This window comes from Coturnix japonica, chromosome Z (assembly GCF_001577835.2).
Source record: "Coturnix japonica isolate 7356 chromosome Z, Coturnix japonica 2.1, whole genome shotgun sequence".
NCBI classification, from domain to species: Eukaryota; Metazoa; Chordata; class Aves; order Galliformes; family Phasianidae; genus Coturnix; species Coturnix japonica.
In genome coordinates this window covers 62,890,219-62,912,418 of record NC_029547.1, presented here as the reverse complement: position 1 = coordinate 62,912,418, position 22,200 = coordinate 62,890,219, and the positions used below count along the sequence as shown (strand labels likewise).

At 37.3% G+C, this 22,200-nt stretch overlaps 1 protein-coding gene across 3 annotated transcripts in view; it reads left to right on the top strand.

The window, feature by feature from the left end:
- PRR16 (proline rich 16) overlaps positions 1-22,200 on the top strand; it is a 137,062-nt gene that overhangs the window by 90,804 nt on the left and 24,058 nt on the right. The window contains exon 2 of one of the 3 annotated variants that reach the window (XR_001552230.2): positions 4,781-5,662. Coding sequence is in view for 1 of the 3 variants with exons in the window: in XM_015849998.2 (XP_015705484.1) it covers positions 4,781-5,524 (744 nt within the window). In the remaining 2 variants the exon portion in view is untranslated. Of the gene's footprint in view, positions 1-4,780; positions 21,146-22,200 lie in introns of those variants that run through there. The other 2 variants (XR_001552229.2, XM_015849998.2) reach the window with 2 other exon arrangements.

The following is a 22,200-nucleotide window of genomic DNA, read 5'->3' as shown; positions in this document are numbered from 1 at the left end:
GCTCCTGCACAGGTATTTATTTTAATTGTGTCCCCTCTGGAGTACCATGTTAATTTCTGCACAGCCTCTTTGATCAACTTCTAACAAATTTCTTTTGGTTTTCATCATGGATTAATACTATTAATAGCATTTACTTAGCAGATGGTTTGCTTTAATGTCTTCCAATAAAATTAAGCATAAATTTCAGATCTAACTGCAGATCTGTTTTTTTCCTTTTGGCTTCATTTAATTCTCATTCTTTAGTTTTCTGTATGTAATCCAAACCTGAAAGCAGAGAAATGTTGTATTTTGCTTTGTGAAACATCTCAAGCGTCTTTAGTGTCCTCTGTTGGAACCATGAAGATACGCCAAATTACTTCCTACTATCTTTTAAATTGTCTTTCTACAGTCTTTGAAATGCAAATTGTTAGCTTGGTTTTCTGAAAGCAACCTGTTAAAAAAGTGTATTTTTAGAAGTTTAAAAATATATTTTAAAATATTTGAAGTTAATACATTAACAAGCAGTTCAACAGCTTTATCCAATTGCTTTAGCAAAGGTTTATGATCTTGCTTTAGGTGTACAACTCTGAATTTTCCTGGAAGCTGTTTTTCTAGTTAGGCACTCAGCAAAGAGCCTTCTTATAAGAAATGTTAGTCTGCTCATCAAAGTTAAGTGTATTAGGAACACTGGTATATTTGTGCATTTGGCTGTTTCCTAATTAGGTTGTTATACCAAATCTACTTAAAATCTCAAGTGTTAATTTTTATTATTTTTTTTTTCTTTTTAATGTGTGAATTTTTTACAAATTGCTGTTAGGCAGTGCTGGTTCTTAATGGCTATTTTAAATTAATTTATGGCCAGGAAACTGGAGATGAAGGACATGATGAAGGTTAGAGTAGGGTCATGTAGGCGATCATGAACACCTGTCCCACAAAGAAAGGCTGTAGGAGCTGGGCTTGTTCAGTTTGGGGAAGAGAATGCTCTGAGGGGACCACATTGTGACCTTTCAGGTTTTAGAGGAAGCTTATAGAAATAATGGAGAGAGACTATTAAGGTGTGTAGTGACAGGACAAAGTGCAGTGATCTTAAACTGAAAACAGTGACTTGGGTTGGATGATTAGAATACCTTTTTTGCTGTGAGAACAGTAAAGCTTTGGAAAAGGTTGCCCAGTGAAAATGAAGATGCCCAATCCCTACAAGTGTGCAAGGCCATGCTGGATGAGGCTTTGGGCAACCTGGTCTAGTGTGAGGTGGCCTTGTCCATGACAGGGTTTAGAACTGCATGGGCAATGAGGTGTCTTCCAAATCATTCAACAATTATGTGACAAATCTTCATTAAATTTGCTTTACCCAAGCAATTGATCTTTCTGCTGATTATTTGCTAAAGATATAAACATTAAAAACAACAACAACAACCTGAAACCCCTTATGTATTTCTAAGACAGTGCTATTAAGCAGAATTTGACATGTTTAAAAGTTTAGATTTCGGGATGAAATATTTTGGTGCCATTCAATAATAATCAATTAATTTTGTAGAGTTAGCTAGAGAAATCCAATTCAAATGCCCCTGAGTATCTATTTGTCCAATAAGAACACATGAAGTGGGTAGGATTGAGCTGATGTTCTTGTTTATTCAGGATTTCAGGACCCTACAGTGCTTGAGACCTCAGGATATCACCAGCAGGGCAAACGTGGGCATCGAATCCACTTAAAGGCTGAGGAGCCCCTCAGGATAGAAAAGGATGACTCCCCATGCTCCCACAGCTGAATCAAGTTCTATTTTATCACAGAATGAAAAACAGATTCTGCACAACTGGAGCAGCTTTTTTTGTTTGTTTGTTTCTAAATATTTTCTCTCTGATTCCCATAGGAAGCGTGTTGTGAAATGGAGACTATTTTTCTTTCAGCTTGTAGTTTTGTACTACATCTGTTACTTTTTCCCCTTATTTGAATTTTCCTTGTAGGATGGGGAAAAAAAAAAAAAAAAAAAAAAAGAAAAAAAAAAAAGAAAAAAAAAGAAAAAAAGAAAGTAAAACAAACTGTTGTGGTAAATAATTTGGACAGGTAAACTGTGTCATCGTGTCAGAGCCATTTTGTGCTATTCTTATGTTTTGCAAAGAGTATGTGACAGAAAATTTCCCTTGTCTGCAGTACAGTTGTCCAGAGGGCAGAGGATAAACTCTGCAGTCATTTAAATCCACAAATGGTTCATAAGGCCAGATTATCATATCACTCCTGAGAAAATGTTTTGCCTTGTCAGAAGGGTAGTTTGGATGCAAATGTTCTCATCACTGGGATCTACCATTTTATGACATATATGTGATGCATAATTACAGCTCTATCCTCATAGCAACAGTGGATTGCAACTTCAGTATCTCCTTTTCAAAATAATAAATACTAGCTTCTGTTTCTCTAGAGCTACATTGTACAGAGTACATTTATTTTGTGCTGTGTTGCACATGTGAGGCTCTCAGGCAAAGAAACTGTTGTTTGTGACTGGTTCTACAGGCATACAAGAAATGAAATTATTAGAACATTGCATATTTTTTGTTAAAATCTAATTAAAATAAATTTTGATATTTTAATTTCATCTTTATTAGGAATTTCATTTTGGAAACTGTGTATGAATTTTAAGCCACTATAGAGTCATTTTGTTATCCAGATAATCTCCATGAAACTCCAATAGCTAAAACTGCAATAACCACATTGGCAGACCATAGCTGTCTTTTTCCTCACATAAGCAATTTTGTTTTCTGTGATCCTGTATGGTTATGATCCTGTACTCCAAGGGGAGTATCATTATAGAAAACAGAGGGGAAAAAAGTTCTGTTGGAATAACTAATTGCAAAAGAAACCCAGATATTAACACTTTTTATTATCTGATACTGTAATATAGGCCAATCTATGGTCACATGTAAAAGCCTTAAAATGCTCCTTTGTTGAGCATCCTTATAGATATGTCTTTCCTTTCTGTCTTTTCCTGCAGCTGTTTTGTGATTCTTTTTTATTTCTTAGCTTTCCAATAATTTTCTTGAGATTATATTGCATCAACTCAATCTCAAGCAAGAAAGCCACATTTATTCCAGGATAAAATTCAGTAGCATCCTTAGCCATGTACACTCAGAAATAAAACTGACACAGATCCATACTAAACTTGAAGAAACTTGCTTGAATTTTTTGCCCAGAACATGAGTTTTCTGTTGTTTTTCCTTCCATTTTGAGAAGTTTGCTTTGCCTTGTTTACATGTCAAGCAACGTGATGTCCTGTATGCTCTCTTTCTTCCTATGATTCTTACATTGTCTTAGCACAGACTTAGTTTATCTGCCCTTGTTTTGAAACTTCTGAGAGATGTTTTTTGTTCTGAGATGTTTTAGCTCTTCATGGGAAGAAATAGTGCACTACTTTCTACAAAGTGAGTGAGTTGCTGCATATAAATTTTTACAGATTTAAAAATATACAACTTGTAGTTGCAGCATAAAGCCAGGAATCTGTCAAGGTCTTTCATTCTATTGGGTTTTTGTATTAATTGTTTACAGTTTTGATGTGAGCACAGAAGTTAGCACAAACTTGAGCTAATGGAGTTGCTGCCTCCAGTAGTAACTTTTACCATTTATTAATCTTCAATATGGCTATACTCCTCCAATACAGACTTAATTTGAAATCATAAGTACTATGACAAAATTAATGATATCATGAAGTAAAAATGAAAAACTGAAAGGGATGAGGAGGATTTTAGGATGATGAGAAGTGTGTGGCCTTAGGCCCTCCCACCAGAACATCATAGATGAACCATGGGGAACCCAATCAATGGCGTGAGCTTTTTGTTATAGAAACGGAGTTAACTAACAGCACTTCAGCTCCTGTGATCATTTTATTTATTACATTTGAGGACATACTTAGTTCTTATGCTGATTCTTAGTTATCTTTAGATTAAAACTGATCATTCAAATAGGCGTTGAGTTAACAGCAGTTTTCAGGAAGAGCTTTTGACTGTCACTTGACAAATTCTGGTTACCTATATTGTGTGTCCTGTATAAAACTGATAAGAAGAAGGAATCTTAAAGACTACAAGAGATATGCATTGCAGAAGTGAACAAAATGGAAAAATAAGTGAAGAGGAGGTTATAGAATAAAACATGAGTTAATAAATGCTTGCAACTTAGAAAACAAAACTACTTCTCTTCTGCAGTAAATGCTATTTCAGGATTACTTCAGAGGATAACAGACTATAAGTAAAATTCATAAGGGCAGATAGCACAGTCTTATACAGGAGGATAGTTGCACCTCATTACATTATTTATGTTAAATAAATATTCAGGAAACAATTTATCAAGCTTAAGACTGTAGGTGCATAACACCACTGATACAGGGATGCATATGTAAATCTAGATTGTGAGAAAGGTCAGAGCTAAACAAAAATACTCTGCAGCAGATTCATTTTGTAATGTGCCATGTATAAGCTAAAGTTAAATAGTCCAATCTCCTCTTGCCCGGGAAGGTTTACTTTTCATGAGCAGTGATAATGCTAAGTAAACTCTAGAGGGAAAGAAATGGAATTTCATTCCGGAGCGTTTTAGGATTTCTTTCTTCCATACTCAGTTGTTGAGCTAGCAAACTACCCATCCTTACTGTTATTATTGTTATGATGTTTAGAAAGAAAGAATAAAAATAAAAACAGCTTAAAAAATGGTCCATTCAGGGTCTGGGAAAGACAAAACTGCTTGCAGAGGGTGGTTTGTATTTCTGTGCTTTTGCTGGGGTGTGCTTTTCTCACTGTTTTTGCTCTGGCTGTTGTGTAGGTCGTTGACCAGATTGACACGTTGACATCTGACCTGCAGCTGGAGGATGAGATGACAGACAGTTCCAAAACGGACACTCTAAACAGCAGCTCCAGCAGCACAACAGCTTCCAGCCTGGAGAAGGTGAAGGTGCGGGGCACTACTCCGCTCATTAAGAACCCTGTGCATCCCTCTGCTATCCTCACCGTGCTGCGGAAGCCGAATCCCCCTCCACCCCCACCACGACTGACACCTGTCAAGTGTGACAAGCCTCTGAGGCCACCTCCTTCGGCCAACCCTGTCAAAACTAATGGTACCCTGCTGCGAAATGGGCCCAGCCGCATCCCAAATGGGGATTTGTGCTGTATACCAAACAGTAACTTGGACAATGTTGCAATTCCACCTCTAATGCATAGACCTGAGAAAGAGCGGTGTCCTCAGGCAGGTGCAAGAGAACGGGTACGATTTAGTGAAAAAGTGCAGTATCATGGCTATTGCCCAGACTGTGATGTTCGGTATAACATTAAAAACAGGGAGGTGCACTTGCACAGTGAGCCTGCCCATCTTCTGGGAGCGCTGCCGCATCAGTGCCCTCCTCTGCCACCCCCACCGCCTCCGCTGCCTCCGTTTCCTCTAGAAAATGGAGGGCTGGGAATAAGTTCCAGTAACAGCTTTCCTCCTCCGAGACCTGTTACTGTGCCTCCACAAACTGCACCAAAACCCCAGAAGACCATCTTGAGGAAGTCAACCACTACAACAGTGTGATGTATGCCACTTGAAAAAAACTTTGTTTTTTTCATATATATAAACATAAATAGGTAAAGAGCACTTTCTACTTGAGCAATAAAAAGACCCAGTGTATTACTCCCAGTGTATCCGGTGAAGTGGCATAAAAATCACACGGTAAGTAAAGAGAAGAATTTCCTTTTGGTCACCATAAAATGCCTTCATGGCTGAAAAGGATGCTGAAAAATACACATGATTTAGCTCACGGTTTGTAAATTTCTGTAGCAGTTTCCTATCTGCAGCACTGTTTAAAAGAAAGTGGAAAGAAAGATCAGTTTGAAAGTGCAGAGTGCTGATTCCTGTTAGATTCTCGTCTGTCCAACTTAATGGAGTAAGCAGTGATGCTGAATTCTGGGAAGTTTTCTGTTTCCATCCACTGTGCTTTAAAATGCCATTTGACAAAACAGAGTGGAGTGGCAGATAACACTTTTGACTGAATTCTAGCAAAGACATTTTTCTGTGCCTGATTGCTTGAGTGAAGGCATTGTGTGTGGAGCCATTCAATAGGAAGCAATCACCGGACTTTCAGGCAGCTTGACCTTTGGTGAGGGAGTAAAGAAGTAAATGAAAGGTATGTCCACATGTCTTTGCAAAGCAAAATGATCTCACAATGTGTTTCTCACTTGCTCAGTGTGCCACAGCCAGGGAGAATGACAGAGCTTTCACGAGAGCAGAGACTGTCCCATTCACTTATTCTATGTTTCCTCAGCTTCCATCTGCAGAGCAGTGGTAATATTTTATCTCGCTTATGTCTGCTGTAGATTAAAGCAACACAGCACAGTCCTGCATTTTTTAAAAAAGCTTTTGTCTGGTGCAAATCTCTTTTTGAAGGCAAAGAAAATTTTGCCTAAGGTCTTCAGAGGCATCCACTTAATTCATTTAAAGAGCTTTGAAGTTGAAAAGCTCTATACCAATTACAAAGCATTAACATGCAAAACAAGATATTTTACATGCTATCACATTTTGATGGTGAACCCAATTAATATCCTTACTAGATGAAAAAAAAATCCTCAGTGTTTTAAATTATTTTATGAAAGGACGTTCTTTTATTCTCACAAAGAGAACTGTTGGTACCTGAAGTTAAAACCCATCTGATCAGTGAAGAAGATGTGATTATAAATCTGTTATGTACAAAAATTGTGCCTAATTAAGCTCTCAAATGGCCCAACAGCAGATGCTGTATAAAAGCACTATGTTTTTTTTCCATTGAATTATAAAACATACTCTATGGCTTGATCCAGGTTGGCTTCTCTAGGGTATTATGAAAGAAAAGAGGGTTTTTTGTGTTTGTTGGTTGTTTTTAGTTTGTTTGTTTATTTGTTTTTTAATTTATATTTCCATTTGAATGCATAATAAGAATTTAGAGTAATAAAGAATAAGAATTTAAACTAAAAGCCCATCAACAAGCCATGCATACAGTTTCCCCATATACAGTTGGTAGTATTTTTATGGTATTCAAGACAAAATAATAGGAATAATAATAACAAAAATGTTAAAAGATTGAAACCTATTGAAAACATCTACAGTGAGCAAGGATCATGTGTTGTGTGGATACTTATATCGGGTCTGACGCTGCTAGTTACATTACTTGTATAGAAGATGCAGAACAAGGGCATCATCTCAAGTGCTTGGTCATGACTTCACCAAGTGCTCCTCACATGCTTTTGTGATGCACTTTGCATTCTGCATTGTTTGACAAGTATTTTTTCTTATGGAAGCTGATGCCAAGTGGAGCCCAGGCAGGAGAAAGCAGCAACCAGTTCTGTGCATGCATGAGACTTGTCCTGCCTGGGTGAGGGTTCTGCTGCATGCCTTCCTTGGCACATTGGAATATTGCATTTAAAGTCATCAAAACTGTGTGGGGACTGATCCATGCACTTGCATTGCATAGCTATGGTTTCTATTCTGAAAAGAAAATGTTGGCAGTTGTGATGCCTTTATCACTCCTATGGGGAGCACATGCCTAATCTGGTAAGTAGTTTAGTGACTTTTTCCCTCTTAAAAGAACTACCTCATACAAGAACTTATTGGATAATTTCAGTCAAGCATTCCATGTTTAATATAAAATATTTGTGTCACATTAAATTTAGGAAAATAACAAAATAGTCACAGGAGAGACAGTAAGCTGCACATCCTACCTCATTTGTCTCAGCGTTTCAGAGTATGGACTGATCTCTGATGGCCGTGCAAGTATTTCTCCTCTAAGATATGCCCATCAGAAACAACATACTGGTACCTCCAGATTAGGTACTGTGCTGTATGGATATGCTTTGATGTACATCCAAGTGTCCGTTTCATTGCATTGTTTTGATTACACATCTCAGGTATATAAATCTTAAGTGCCAGCTAATTTTCAGCACTGGCTTTTGTATTCTGCCAGTTAAGGTGAAGTATTCCATGTTCAGTTTTGGTCAACTGCATATTCCATCTCTCACCTTGTCCCTTCTTTGTTCTCTGATTCCCCAAGCCACCTTCATACCCTTTTCCAAACTACTACCCTTATTTGTGCATTTTAACAGACAAAATAAAGAATACTGTGCTAAACAGTGTATGCAGCTTTTCAAATACAATGCAGCTTTTGGCCAGGGTAAAAAAAAAAAAAAAAAAAAAAAAAGTGAACAAAAGCTTCAAAATGTGGTGGTTTTGTTTGTTTGTTTGTTTGTTTGCAGTGTTTGCTAATCCAGTCTTTCTTTAATGAACCAACATGTTGCCTGTTTTTTGTTCATCATGATACCAGAGATGAACCAGCTCTTCTGTTCCAATGAGAACCTCTCTGGCCTGTGTCCTACTGTGAGGTATTTTTATCAGCAGAACAATTTGATCACATTAAGATGGCAGAATAAAATTCAAGTTAAACCGGGTAATCTTGCAAAGCGTGGGCATCAACTTTTATTGATATTATGTTATCAAATGTTATTGATATAACATTTAACTTATGCAGCACTGTCTGGAAAACTCTGATTAAAACAGTTTAAGAAATAATGCAATACTTCATTCATCTGGAAGTGGTTCTTGCATTTAAATTAGGAGTGTAATCTCTGTGAACCATTTTTAAACACCTGTAACGTATCATATTTCACTCGTGAAGAAAACACAATAAACCAACCAGAGCCAGACAGCAGCTGCATGCCCTAGAAACTTAAAGCCAGTATCTTTGGGGTGACATTTAATGTTCTGCAGAGATGATAGTGGCTTGTATTTCTGTACTGAAATTTATGTTTTATGTACTGAAGAACTGAAAGTCCAGTAACAGTACTCAGATCTTTAATGCCATGTTTACCACCATTTCACAGTACTGCTCGGCACTGATTCCCAGGTGGTATTCTGAACTCTGAATTGTCTGGATCTAGACATTTCAGAGGCAAATAGAAGGAGAAAGTGTTTTCTATAAATTTAATTAAGGTGGTAAGCTTAGGGAGATGGAAATAAGCAGTGTAAATGGCTTAATTTGTAATAATAGCATTTATCAACAAGGAACTACCATAGAGATGCTTAATAAGAAGGGAGCATCAGGACTCTAAAATTAAGTCACAGTCCATTTTAAGGCTCTCAGATAAGACTCTTAAAAAAAAAAAAAAAAAAACAAAAAAAAAAGACTGCTGATCTGTTTATTACTTTATAAACATCTCTGTCTTCTCTCTGTCTTCTGGAGTTCTTGCCATCTCCATCACAGATATGCTGATCATTTTCCATTGAAGTCTGACTGCCAACCCATCACAATCATGTCCACTAAACCTCAGTACTACTTCATATTTCTTTGAAACCTCCGAGGTCAGTGACCCCACCACTTCCAAGAGAACTTTCTTTTCCAGTGCCTAAGTTTGCTACTCTTTCTGAGAAGAAATTTTTCCTAATATCCAACTTGAACCTTACTTGATGCAGCTTGGGGCTGTTATTTCTCATCCTACTGCTGTTACCCAGGAGAAGAGGCTGACCACTACCTCACCGCAGCCTCCTTTCAAGGGGGTGTGGAAAGCAATGAGATCTCCTCTGCTCCAGACTACACAACCCCAATCCCCTCACAGCTTCATTGCCCTTCTCTAGACACCTTCAGTCTCTTTCTTATGGTGAGGGGCACAAACCTGAGCACAGGTTCAGCCTCACCAGTGCTGAGTACAGAGGGACAATCACTTCCCTGCTCCTGCTGGACTCTTCCTTTTACAATGCTGAATCTTTGGGAAATTACAAGGACGTTTTCTTACTGCTGTGATAAAGTTATAAAATGTCAAGTTTTAAAAAGAGTGCAAGGGTTTCATATGCAGGTATGGCCAAGAGCAGCAAGAACATTTCATTTTAGTCAGGGCTGCTTTTCATTATTGAATAACTATGCACCTTTTGTGGAGTGAATGTATTGATATATATTAATATGATATATATGATATATATATCACCTTTATATATATATATATGTGTGTGTGTATATATATATATATATATATAAAAATATGTAGAGAGACAACAGGTCTTATACACTAAGAAACTCAGTGTCATGAGCTGCACCCAGTACTCACTCAACAACAGTGCTTCAGATAAACCACTTCTGCTGCTTCACTGGGGGAAGACAAAGAGCAGAGCTGATGGTGCAGGGGTTCCAGAAACTGCTGTCTATTCTCCTTTGCTGAGGGATAGATTTTTTGTTTTTTCTGTTATCCTGAAATATTTATGTACTAAGACTCTCAGAGGAACAGAGCACAGTCTGTTTCACAGTTGGCTGTAAATTATGTTCATAATATGGAATTATATTTTTATAAGAGTTTTCTGATCTCAGATTTATCCCTTGATGCTGTTCAGTTGAGTTTGTGGCTGACCTCTTTTGCAATCTTGCAAGCGATAAAAGAAGAAAAGCAATTAACATATAAAGAAAAAGTAAAATGCAAATTATGAAGAAAAAAAAAGGATGTTTAAGTGTGTTATTCAGCAATGTCTGCATGATGATGACTGCACCAATCCCAGACTGATTTTAAGTATGGTTTTCATTACTTGAAACTCAATCTTGAATTCATTTTAATCATAAGAAAGCAAAATTCAGGCACAGGTTGGACTTTTAATAGAGGTGTTTATTTCCTTTCCAGTTCAGTGTTGCTAAGTAAAAGATAATAATGCATGTCAATCTCTTTCCTGAATCAATTAACACATGAAGAATAGAACTCATTTGTATATTCATCAGTCTCTCTCGTTTTCAAGTTTTTTATTTTCAAACTATTTTTTCAAAAACAATGTATGGTTTTGTATTGGAGTACCAAATTGCATTGTCTTCTGTCACCAAGGAGTTACTGCTGTATGCTAAAATTGTGAGGGATAATTGTTTTCTCTTGGATTCACAGTTCTATTGAATCACGTGGTTCCAATTCGTGTAGTTATTTTTGAGCCTCTAACACACAAGTCAAAACTTTCAGTTCAGCAGTCATTAAGAACTAATGGATGTTTACTTCTGCTATTGTTTTATTTTCTCATTACCTCTGAAGAAAAAGAAGTCACTTTTACAGAAGATCCATGTACACTGTAAGTATGTTCCAGTTTCCTTCTGCTTTATGGAAAAAAAGAAAAAAAAAATGGTCCACATTGACATCCACCTTGGTAAACACTGAATTTGCAAATATTTCTTAGGAAATACCTGAAGAATTCCCACAATAGCAATTTTTTACTCATACAAGAAAACTATAGAATGGGAACTTCAAACTATTGCTTAAAAAGTCATGTGAAGATGCACATATGTGCTGCTACTTAGTAATTACTGCTGCGGAAAATACGTTTCCCATTTGCAGTACATAGATTTGTAGTGATGAAATGTATGAAGGAGACGAACTGGTCTTAGCTTCCAATTTTATCTATGTCTGTGTGAACCAGCTTCCTCATGCTGTGCTGTTAATCCAGTCCAGCTGAATCAATTATTGGAAAGACTGATTTTGCTTTACATTCTTTACATGTAATTTTTATTTATTTTGTTCTTTTTTTTTTTTAAGTGTTCGAATTATTATCAGCTTTTAAATATCTGTAAGAAACAGACAGATCTATTTGTCTACCTATCTGTATATCTGATATCTACATATATAGATATATCTAGCTAGCTAGCTAAGGTGGAGATGTGCTTGTCCTTTAATTTAGTGCAGTGGGAACGCTGAGTAAAGTGCTAGTAGAGTTGGAATTAACAGAGTCAGGCAGTTCTCTGGAAGCTGGAAATGGAACAGCTTACCTCTATTTGAACATTTGTTCCTTTTTTTCCAGAAGTTTCAAAGTACAGCATTTTGTGAGAAATGTTCGTAAGTAAATCTGCTGATAACTTACATTACATTACATACAAAAGAAAGTGTTTGAAATGATTCATCTCTATTTATCTCATGATCTAAATAAAGCATTAGAACTTACTTTGCTGTTCACTCTTACTGAGCAGTAATGGTGGCATCCTTATTAAAAGTCTGTTCCTCTGCTAGGGCTCAAGGTAGAGAAATAACACAAACAAGTGAAGTGGCCTGTAATGGAACTTTTACAATTAGCTGTTGTTATTATTAGCTGCAGAATGAATTTAGAACTACGTAATGAATGCATAGAAAACACAAGATTTAATAATACATAGCAAATAGACAAAAAATGTGGTTACATACTTTAAATACTGTCTTGTGATAGAATGGAAAAGAGGACTGTAAAACAATAGAGATGAGTCTCAGTCATGCGACATTATATCTCAGTATTCATTGTATATCCAGGCCATTTGTTCAGGCTTTAATTCTAACAGGATTAACAGGATAATTAATCTATTAACAGGATAATAACGTGTTTAGGTAATCTGAAAGTTTGGCTTTTGTACCTTTCATTATCTTCATTCATCTTTTTTGGTCCACAAATGCATACCAGCAAGAGGATAATGTTGGCCTCTCTTTTTCTTAATGTCAGGCTGATCAATATTGCTAAATTTATTATCTATGTCAATAAGAATGCTTATTATTCAGATAGTCTCAATTTTGGCTGAAAACACCTCTAATCAACAGTCAAAAGTTGGAGGAGGGAGCAAAAAATTTACCTTCCTGCTTTTAGCATGCACTGACTGACAGAGCTGTCACCGAGTTTAATTCTGTGCATATGATTAAAACTAGATATTTGTGATTGTCACAGATTGAAGTTGTCACAGATTAAATCCATGTTTTATCTTACCATTTTGAAGGCTTGCTTGATGTTTCTGTCACAGAAGAAAATATTCATGGTACTGTGGCCAGTGCTTTTCATCATAAATATTCAAAATAAAGTTTCTGACACCATACTTCACTTTGAAGATCTACAGAGAGAGTAATTTACGTTAATGCTCCCTTTTAGCCATTAAAGAGTCAGGTGTGCCTTTTATTAAAGGGAAGATTAAAATGTAATTTTGTGATGTTTACAGCAATGCAATCTTGTAGTTGGCAAGAGAGATGGAAAAAAAATGCAGTTCGGCTTACAAGAAGCAGTGGAAAATTTGGATTATAAACAGGCAGTACTCAGAGCAGACAGTTAATGAATTGCTTCTACTTGTGCAGTGTCTTGAAGTGAAGGAGTCGCAGGCCCCTTATGGATACATGCTCTACCTTTTAGCATAGTTACTTCAGAACCAATATCTTTCTGATATCTGTGTAAAATCTGTAATGGATATCAACTGTAGTGACAAATCCTTTTGGCAGCCAGAAGTGCTATTTAGCTGCATACTGGGCTCAAAATCAGCCCACGGATGTGAATGTAGATAGATGCTCTCAATTCCCTGTGCTGATGTGGGTTATGCATTTGACACTGCATTATTTCTTAAGAACAGTCCAAACCTGCCTTCACTTCTCATTCTTATGCCAGTCCCTACAATGAGTCAACCACAGACAATTTGGTGATGAGGCATTGAAACATATGGGAGACAAAGGGTGTATGAAAAATGTTTTTTTGCAAGACTGGTGGTGCAGAGTAGGGTGTGATGTATGGACAGGAAAGCAACAGCTGCAGAAAGATGTTGTTGTTGTTTTTTGTTTTTTTGGGTTTTTTTTTGCTTTTCCTTTTGGGCATTAAGATTATATCCCTATTAAATTAAACACAGACCTAATGATCCCTTTAGTTAATGTTGACATGTAAGGCTTTCTCAGATCAAACACTGATGTTGCATTCATTTCCATACTTTAAGTTTTTGCAGCCTCAGTCGTAACATGCTACTGAGAAATTAAAATATCACTCTATGAAAGATTTCTCTAAAACTCTTCAGCAATTACACCTCCTGGTGATAAACATGTGAATATCAGCTCTGCTGATTCATAGTTTTTAATATATAAATTTAAAAGCTGCGTAAACAACTGAATCATGATCCTGAATACCTTAGAGACCAAACATTTATCTTTATTCCTGAGGTGAGCTGAATTTTAAATACAATAGTAGTATTTCAGCAGTGTGTCTAAATTGCAGACTTCCAACAACAGTTTGGAGACAAGCTCTATACTATTTGAAAACCATCTGAAACTGGATTTTGCAGAAACAATCCTACTTACAGGACCTTTTTCTTACAATATAACAAAGCAATATTCTCATTAGAAAAAGTATTTAATTAGACTATGTTGAATAACAGTCATTTTAAATGAAAACGTCAGGGGAGAAGGATATTGTGTTCTCATGGCAGGATGAGATGAGATGCCGCTAGATGAATACGAATGAAGCATCTACACCTGAATGCCAGTAGTTGATATTGGCTTTAACTTAAAACACATATATTTACATTTTGCTTCATTATTTTTAATTTTAAATTATAACAAGCCAGTTATAGCAGCACTGAGAGCAAAGTACAGAAAGCAGCTGTTCCGAGTAGTTACAGTCTAGCCCAATCTGAAATCAATTCTGATCACATTCATACTTTAGAGTAAATCTGTTAAAGCTATATGACATTTCTTCTTGAAGGAAAGAGCCTGTAGAGTCTGAATTGTGCTGCTGTATTAAACAAGGAAAAAGTTGAAGCTGAACAGTAGATCTTAAAAGCTAAACTTCATATAAGCTTAAGGCTCGACTTATACGTTTTATAGCGTTAATGCTTTCTACAAACATTGTTCATTTTATCCCTCTTCTTTATAGTGATATTTGGCTCCAGCTGTACAAAGGCATGTTTTTCAGTCATTTCTTTTAAGGCTGGGGAAGCAGTAATTAAAGTTGTAAAGAAATTACAAATGACTCATTGATTTCTGGAAAGAATAATGCCATCCTAACAAGCTTCAGTGATGATCTAACAATCTGTACATGCAGGCTGAGGCAGGGAAAGAAAATCATTTGCATATAGTAGCACCTCTTTTAACAGGTTTGTATCGCTATCATTCATTAACCTTACATGCAGGAGATTAATTATTTCTCTCTCAGACATGGAGTGAGTCTTAAATCTTGTTCAAGTGAATACTTCATGAGCTTTCAGCAACTGCATTTTGTATGACATATTTTCAAAGAGAATTTCATCTCTGTGTGGAAGCCTTAAAATGTCAGAAATACAACACGGAGATTTTTATAAAAACTATCAGAAAGTTCTGGAACTCAAAATAAGAGTATTATGGGTAGGAAGCTGTTGTACTGGTTTTGTGTTCAATGGGGAACTGCGCATTAGATAAACCAATCTTGTACAACTCTACATTATCAATACTGACAGGGAAGAGTATGAACGATATATCTCATCCCACTGTCTATGCTTGAAAACAATCTGATCCCTCAGATTAGAATTTCGAGTTTGTGTCTTCCTGTGTGTGATGATCTCACAGCTGTGTCAGTGTGTTCTCTCATGGTTAGCTGTGAGCCACACACCCAACATTGCACTGTGTAACCGGTGCACAGGAATGGAAGGCATAGCAGTTGAACTGCTTTGCTCTTGGCCTTTGACCAGGTTTGGCATTGTTGAAACAAAGTCTGTTGAACCCTGATTGCTTCTAGACCCCCACACGTAGTTGGACTGAGTAACTACTGTGAAACCTGTACTGGACTAGCTTTCACTGTTCTTGAATTACATAACATTTCCTTCTTTAAATACCACTAAAGCTAAGGAAAATAGAGCTTTCTGGGTCTGTTCCAAGGAATGAAATCTGAAGGGTAATTAGAAAAGACAAGGTAGAACCACGAACAAAATCTCATAAGCACTGGCAGTGCTTGATATGTGAACTACAATCTATTCTAGCAAGCTACATTCCATGCTTAATGCTGTTTTCAGACCACTTCTGATTCCAGTTACTTGGTTTTGTTTTCTTTTGGTAAATCTTATATGCTTCCATCAGAATGAGCGAGAAGTCCTTATTTGGGTAGGATAATTTCCAATTCATCGGGGAAACAGCTTATACTGGGTATGTATTCAAATATATTACAAGTGAAATCAAACAGGCTGTTCATGTTTTAATTTCATAGAGTTATGCTTTTCAGTTAATACTGTTTAAGGGACTAAGTTGAAAGTATAAAAGAAATTTATTTTTTTATTCAGAAACTTTCAACCTAATTCTGGCTTGATTATGAAATGAAATGTACAGGTTTATTTATGGTTTAATAACAAAGGTTTTTCCAAATTAGAGCTGCTTTTTTTCCTTGTTTGTTTGTTTTTTTCTCTTTTAATATCTACAGAGGAACTCCCAAGCGCAAGCAAAGTAAAACTGTGTTGCAGTCAAATGCAGTTGTTACTCACTGCAAAAGATGCTACAGAGTTTATGAACAGTGTTATATTGTTGCTGTAGCTAATTAGTGTATACTTAATATTTGGTGCATGAATTAATAATGAATATAGCCTTCCTTGCTGCTTTGTCAAAGACTGGTGGTAAATGACAGTGTGAGGGGGTGCTGACAAGAACTTATTTCATGTTCTGCTCCCAGTGAGGTCCTGAAGAAGAGAGGATCTCAGCTATTGGGAGTACACAGCAACTCATGCGCTGCAGGCTGGAACTGGGCACTTTACAGCTTGGTTTCTTGGTTTGGAGCCACTTATTACAGTAACTTGTTTATCTCTAACCATCTGTTTCGTGTTATGTACAATATTGAAAAGTTTGTCCTCTTTGGAGAACTTTTTGGTCATTTTTCATTATTTATTCATACCTTTCTAAACCCAAGAGCTTAAAGTGACTTGAGTTATCAAAAAATAAGAATTTTTGCCTATTCACTATTCATCATCTTTGCTTACTGTCAGAAAGTGTTTTGGCAGCCTCAACAGTACAGGTGCCACATTCATTTTACATTAGAAGCTTTCCTCAACATGTACAGTGGCAAGTATTTTGGCACAGTATTGAAATTATAAATGTGTTTTCTTTTCCCTAGCTATTATGGCATGCCTCTGTTTTCTCCAGCATTTTAGAATGCCACTTCAATAATTCATTTATAAAAGCCAAGGCTTCAGCTTGAACAGAAGAGCTTGTTACTGTTTCAGATATTAAAAATTTAAAATAATCACATTTATAGGCACTTCTTTCTGTGCCTATCTATACACAACGGTGCAGAGCAGGAACAAGTTTTTGCTGTTATTTTTTACTTTTATTAAGACAAAAGACTTTATAATGATGATTTCACTTTCTTTAATACCTCTCAGAGGTTATTAAATATCAGTTGTCTGGGCTTAAGACATTGTCAAGCATTAGAGCTGTTCAGGGGCTGCTCACTGCAATGAAGTGCCAAAGCAGACAACAGAAAAATTTTTCCTAGCCCTTCCGGAAGCTTCCAAACTTGATTTACGGCACAGAAACACATTGAAAGAAGCAGATGTCATAATGGCTTGATGACCATTGTTAAATTCAAGCCATGACTTTCCAAGGCTGTAAAGTGGAGAGTTATGGAGAGGTAAGTAAGATCAAGAAGCCACAAAGGGAAGAAATCCCAGTGCTAAGGAAAGAGGAAGTCTGCAGCAGAAGTGAAGAACAAAGAGACTGTGAGGGCTGAAGTGTCAGGCTCAGCAAGAAGGTAGTCTAATGGCATCATCACTGCCTCACATCCCAGTTTGGACTAGTTTTATGGGTGATTCATATGCGTTTTACTTGCAGCACTTCCTTCCGGAAGGCTAATTTGTGTATGAGATGACCAAGTATTTATTGTATGTTGTTATTCTTTTGAACATCATTTGCTCTAGTTCTGCACCTAGATATGCCTGCCACTTGGTTTGCTTGTTAGTTGGTTTGTTACTTGGTGATTTTTCTTTAGTATGACTGTGGTTTTATGGGTTTTGTTGTTTTTTAATGTTTGGTTGCCCACAATGCCTGTATGTTGAGGTGGCTGACTGGAAAGCTTTTCTTCTCAAATTTTCTGACTAATATAACCTAAGAGCATTGCTTCAATAAAGGAATTGCAGCATGGAATAGGTAACCTTTGTTAAAATGCGCAGAGGTGGTCCTGAGAGAAAATAGACCTTTTCAATAAATACTTATGCATCATATAGAACATGACAGTTAAGAGAAAATTGCATTGAAATGTCATTTTCAGAATGACAGAAATTAAACTTCTGAATAGTCAAGGCCAAAACTATTCATAGAGCTAGTGGTTATATTGAGGATGAATCTGGCCTGCTGTTCTGATGATAGGATATGGGGACTGAAAGGGGCTTCAAAAACAGATGAATTGGAAACAGATGTCAGGAAGCATTTTTAGAAGCATGCATTTATGAAGTAGCTACTGGGCAAAACAGTTGATGGAAAACACAAGGGAATGAGAATTAATGCAAGGGGAGAGTGGAGAGTAAGAGAGATTTGGTATCTCTTAGTAGCTTCTTCAGATGAAAAAAGATGTATACGGGTGAAGTCATATGTCCCTTATAGTTCCTTCTATTCACTGCCTTGGTCAGGTACAAATTGCCAGAATTGAAACATATTTATTAATATTTCTTAAAGTCTCGCCTTGTCTATCAGTCAAATTACAGCAATTCCAACACAGAGCATGTGCCAGGTTATTAAGTTTATGGAAGTCATTACATAAGTACTTACTGTAACTTCAGCTTGAAGAGGGTTGTGCTTACAGGACTTCAGGGAATCTAACTACTTAACCAGTGAATTGAGACAAAGTAAGTTTTCAATGTTGAGAGGCAGATTATAGGATTATTTCTAAAGTGTAGTTTCCAATTACTACAATAAATAATGCATTTCATATTGGTAGTTGCTACAGCAGGTGTGGTAATGAGATGAATGGTGGTACAGATAAGTGTCCAGCTTTTGAATCATAGGTATGAGTCTAACACATGACTTGGTAATGTGGAACTTCCAACAAGCAATCTGAAAAAATGTGTTGTGAGGATCCTTATTAGAAGAGTTCCTACACACAGGTGCACACATGCATGCTGATATGTCTGTATGTATAAAGCATACATGTACCTTAAAAGACAAAGGAGGAGTTTCTTGAGATGGAATCTGTACTGTCTGCACAGATGCTGCAGAGATATATAGCAGACTCTAAAGAATGCATACATTCACTTTATATGGAATTGAAAAAAGGGTCTGGCCACTTGGGAGGAATTTAGGAACCTGTGGGGATACAACAAGGAAGGCTACTGCCCACTTGGAATTAAATCTGCCAAGGGAGGTCAAAGATAACAAGAAAGGCATCTTTAAGTATGCCAACAGCAAAGGAAGATCATGCAAATTGTGGGCCCGCTGCTGACTGAAATGGATGCCCTGGTTCTGGGGCACACTGAGAACGTAGTATTTCTGAACACTGTGTTTGCTTCAGTCTTTACTACTAAGACTGCTCTTGGGAACTGCAGACTAACAGGGAGAGTCTGGAAAAAGGAAGATTTTGTCTTGGTCACAGGTTGTCCAGACAGACTCAGCATATACAAGCCCAAGGGCCCAGTGCGATGGATCCATGCCTGCCAAGGGTTGTAGCAGAAGTGACTGTAATGACTATCATTACTGAAAGGCCATGGAAAAATGAGAGAGGTGCCTAAAGACTGGAAGGAAGCCATTCCAGTCTTCAGAAAGGGCAAAAAGGAGGACCAGGAGCACTACAGGCCAGTCAGCCTCACCTTCATCCCTGGGAAGGTGGTAGAAAATCTTATTCTAGACATCATCTCCAAGCATATGGAAGAAAAGAATGTTACTGGGAGCAGACTGCATGGATTCATCAACAGGAAATCCTGCTTGATCAATCTGGCAGCCTTCACGGTTGTCATGACTGACTGGGTAGATGGGGGAAGAGTAGTGGATTTTCTGTACCTTGACTTCATCCGGGCTTTTGACACTGACTCCCATAACATCCATATAGGAAAGTTTAGAAAGTGTTGAATAAATGAGCAGACAAGAAGTTCGATTGAGAACTGGATAACTGTCAGAGCTCAGACTTGTGGTCAGCACAGAGTATATCTGGAGGCCTGTAGCTAGTGGTGTTCCACAGGTAGTATTGGTTCTGTTCTTGTTCAACGTCTTCATCAGTGATCTGGATGAAGGGATAGAGTCCACCTTCAAGTTTTCTAATAATAAAAAGCTACACAGAGTGGCTGATGCACCAGAAGGCTGTGCTACCATTTGGCAAGACCTGGACAGGCTGAAGAGTTGGGCAGAGAGAAACCTTGTGAGGTTCCACAAGGGTAATTACAGAGTACTACATGTGGGAAGGAGTAAACACATGCATCAGTACAGGTTAGGGGATGATCTGCATAGCTGTGCAGCAAAGAACCTAGGTGTCCTGGCAGACAAGAGGAACCAGTTGTGTGTCTTTGTGAACAAGAAGGCCAGTGAGATTCTGGGGTGAATTAAAAAGAGTGTGGCAAGCAGTTCAAGGGAGTTTATTCATCCTCTCTACTCTGCCCTGGTGAGGATATACCTGGAGTACCATGTCAGAAAAACAGTTCAAGAAAAACAGATCTTTTAGATAGAGTCCCTCAGAGGACCCCCAAGATGCTGAGAGGCCCAGAGCATTTCCCTTATGAGAAAAGGTGAAGATACATGAGACTGTTCAGCCTGCAGAAAAGACTAAGGGGATAACTTATCAATACTTAAAAATTTATGCAAAGTGGATTAGGCCAGGCTCAACAACTGCTTTAGCAGAGTGTTGGACTAGATGATCTCCAGAGGTCCCTTCCAACTTCTGTGATTCCATGTTTCTGGGATTTTGTGATACCAGTATTTCTAGAAGCAAGGCTAAGTGACCTTATTATCTATTTAACTACTGTTCTATTTTGAGGTTTCACAATAAGTTATAAGGACTTGTTCAGTTATTTCTTATTTTTACATTGGTTTCTGGGCTTTCTTCCATCCTAGCTGGCAAATAAGTGATGCTGTCCATAACCATTGCACACAATGCTTGCAATAGCTTATCCTTTGGTATCAAGGCCAGGATAGGCAGATGTTATTGCTGCCAATAGCTCCTGATCACTTGTCACCAAGCTTAGATCACCAGCTACTGGTCACCTGTTACACCACTGCAAACTTCTAGTTCTTTTTTATTTATTAAAATGACTTTCTTCTCTGACTGGTGATGTTGGCACATTTTGGATAAATAATCACTTTTTAAAATACATAGGATTATCAGAATTGGGACTGAGATTTTCAATTATACTTGAGATTATATGCTGCTTACAGTGATGCTGTGGTATGACCTAGCAGGTAGCTGCACACCACACAGCTATTCACTCAATCCCCCTTTTCCAATGGGACAAGGGTGAGAATCAGGAAAAAAAAAAAAGACAAATAGAACTCATGGGTTGAGATAAAAACTATTTACTGAGACAGAGAAAAGGAAAAGGATAATAGTTATAACAAATATATATATATGAATGCATATAACAAGTGATGCAGAAGCAATTGCTCACCACTCCCCGACCAATGCCCACCAATGCCCAGCTCACATTTTGAGCAGTGGAAGTGGAAATTTGCAGCTGGCTCTGAACTTAAAATTGTGTTTACTGTATCCAAATTTCTTACTACTTATTGTAATAATCCAGTAGAAGGACAAGCAGTCACAGAAATACATCAGATATTTTATATGGGGAATGAGGATTCTTTTGTAGTATCAGTGACCAGATGGATGAATGTACTACATGTATCGAGGGTATAAACTTTGTGACAGGTCTGTGTATAAATTAGGATCACAGATTCCTAACAAGTTGAAACCTAGACAGTTGGACAGTATTTCAAGAAGCTCTTTCATAACAGGCTTTTGAAACTACTGCCACTAACCACATATCAGATAAGCAAAACTGTAATTTGCCTGAGCTGATATCTCTACTTTTCATTAGACAAAGAAAATTACATTTCGATCACTAAAATAGCACAACTGACAGCATGCAGTGTAATAGAATGCATGGTTTGAACTCCTCAAAACTATGAATATGCTGGGAGTGAAAGCCTGCTGCTTTTTCACATCCAGAGGAAATAAAGCCAAAAATACCAGATGTTCTGTGTGTACATCATTTGTGTTGCTCTTCCGACGTGCTACCCTGACACTGATGAGACAGAAGAAAACTGGTCCTCCTCACCTATGAGCTTTAGGCAGTCTGTTACCATTGTTTGTGGCTCTAAAGAGAAATCTTTGTTCTGGAAGTGTGATCTGAGACTGCCTTCATGTGTTTTCATCAAAAAATAGCTCTTGAGAAAGGAATATGAAGAGTATTAATGTTTTCCTCTGTGAGATAGATTCTTGCTTGTAGAGGACATTCACAGTAAGTGAGAAATTCTATACTTTAAGCATAGATGAAACATGTAAAATAAATCAGATGAAAATTTTGTGAGGTTATTATT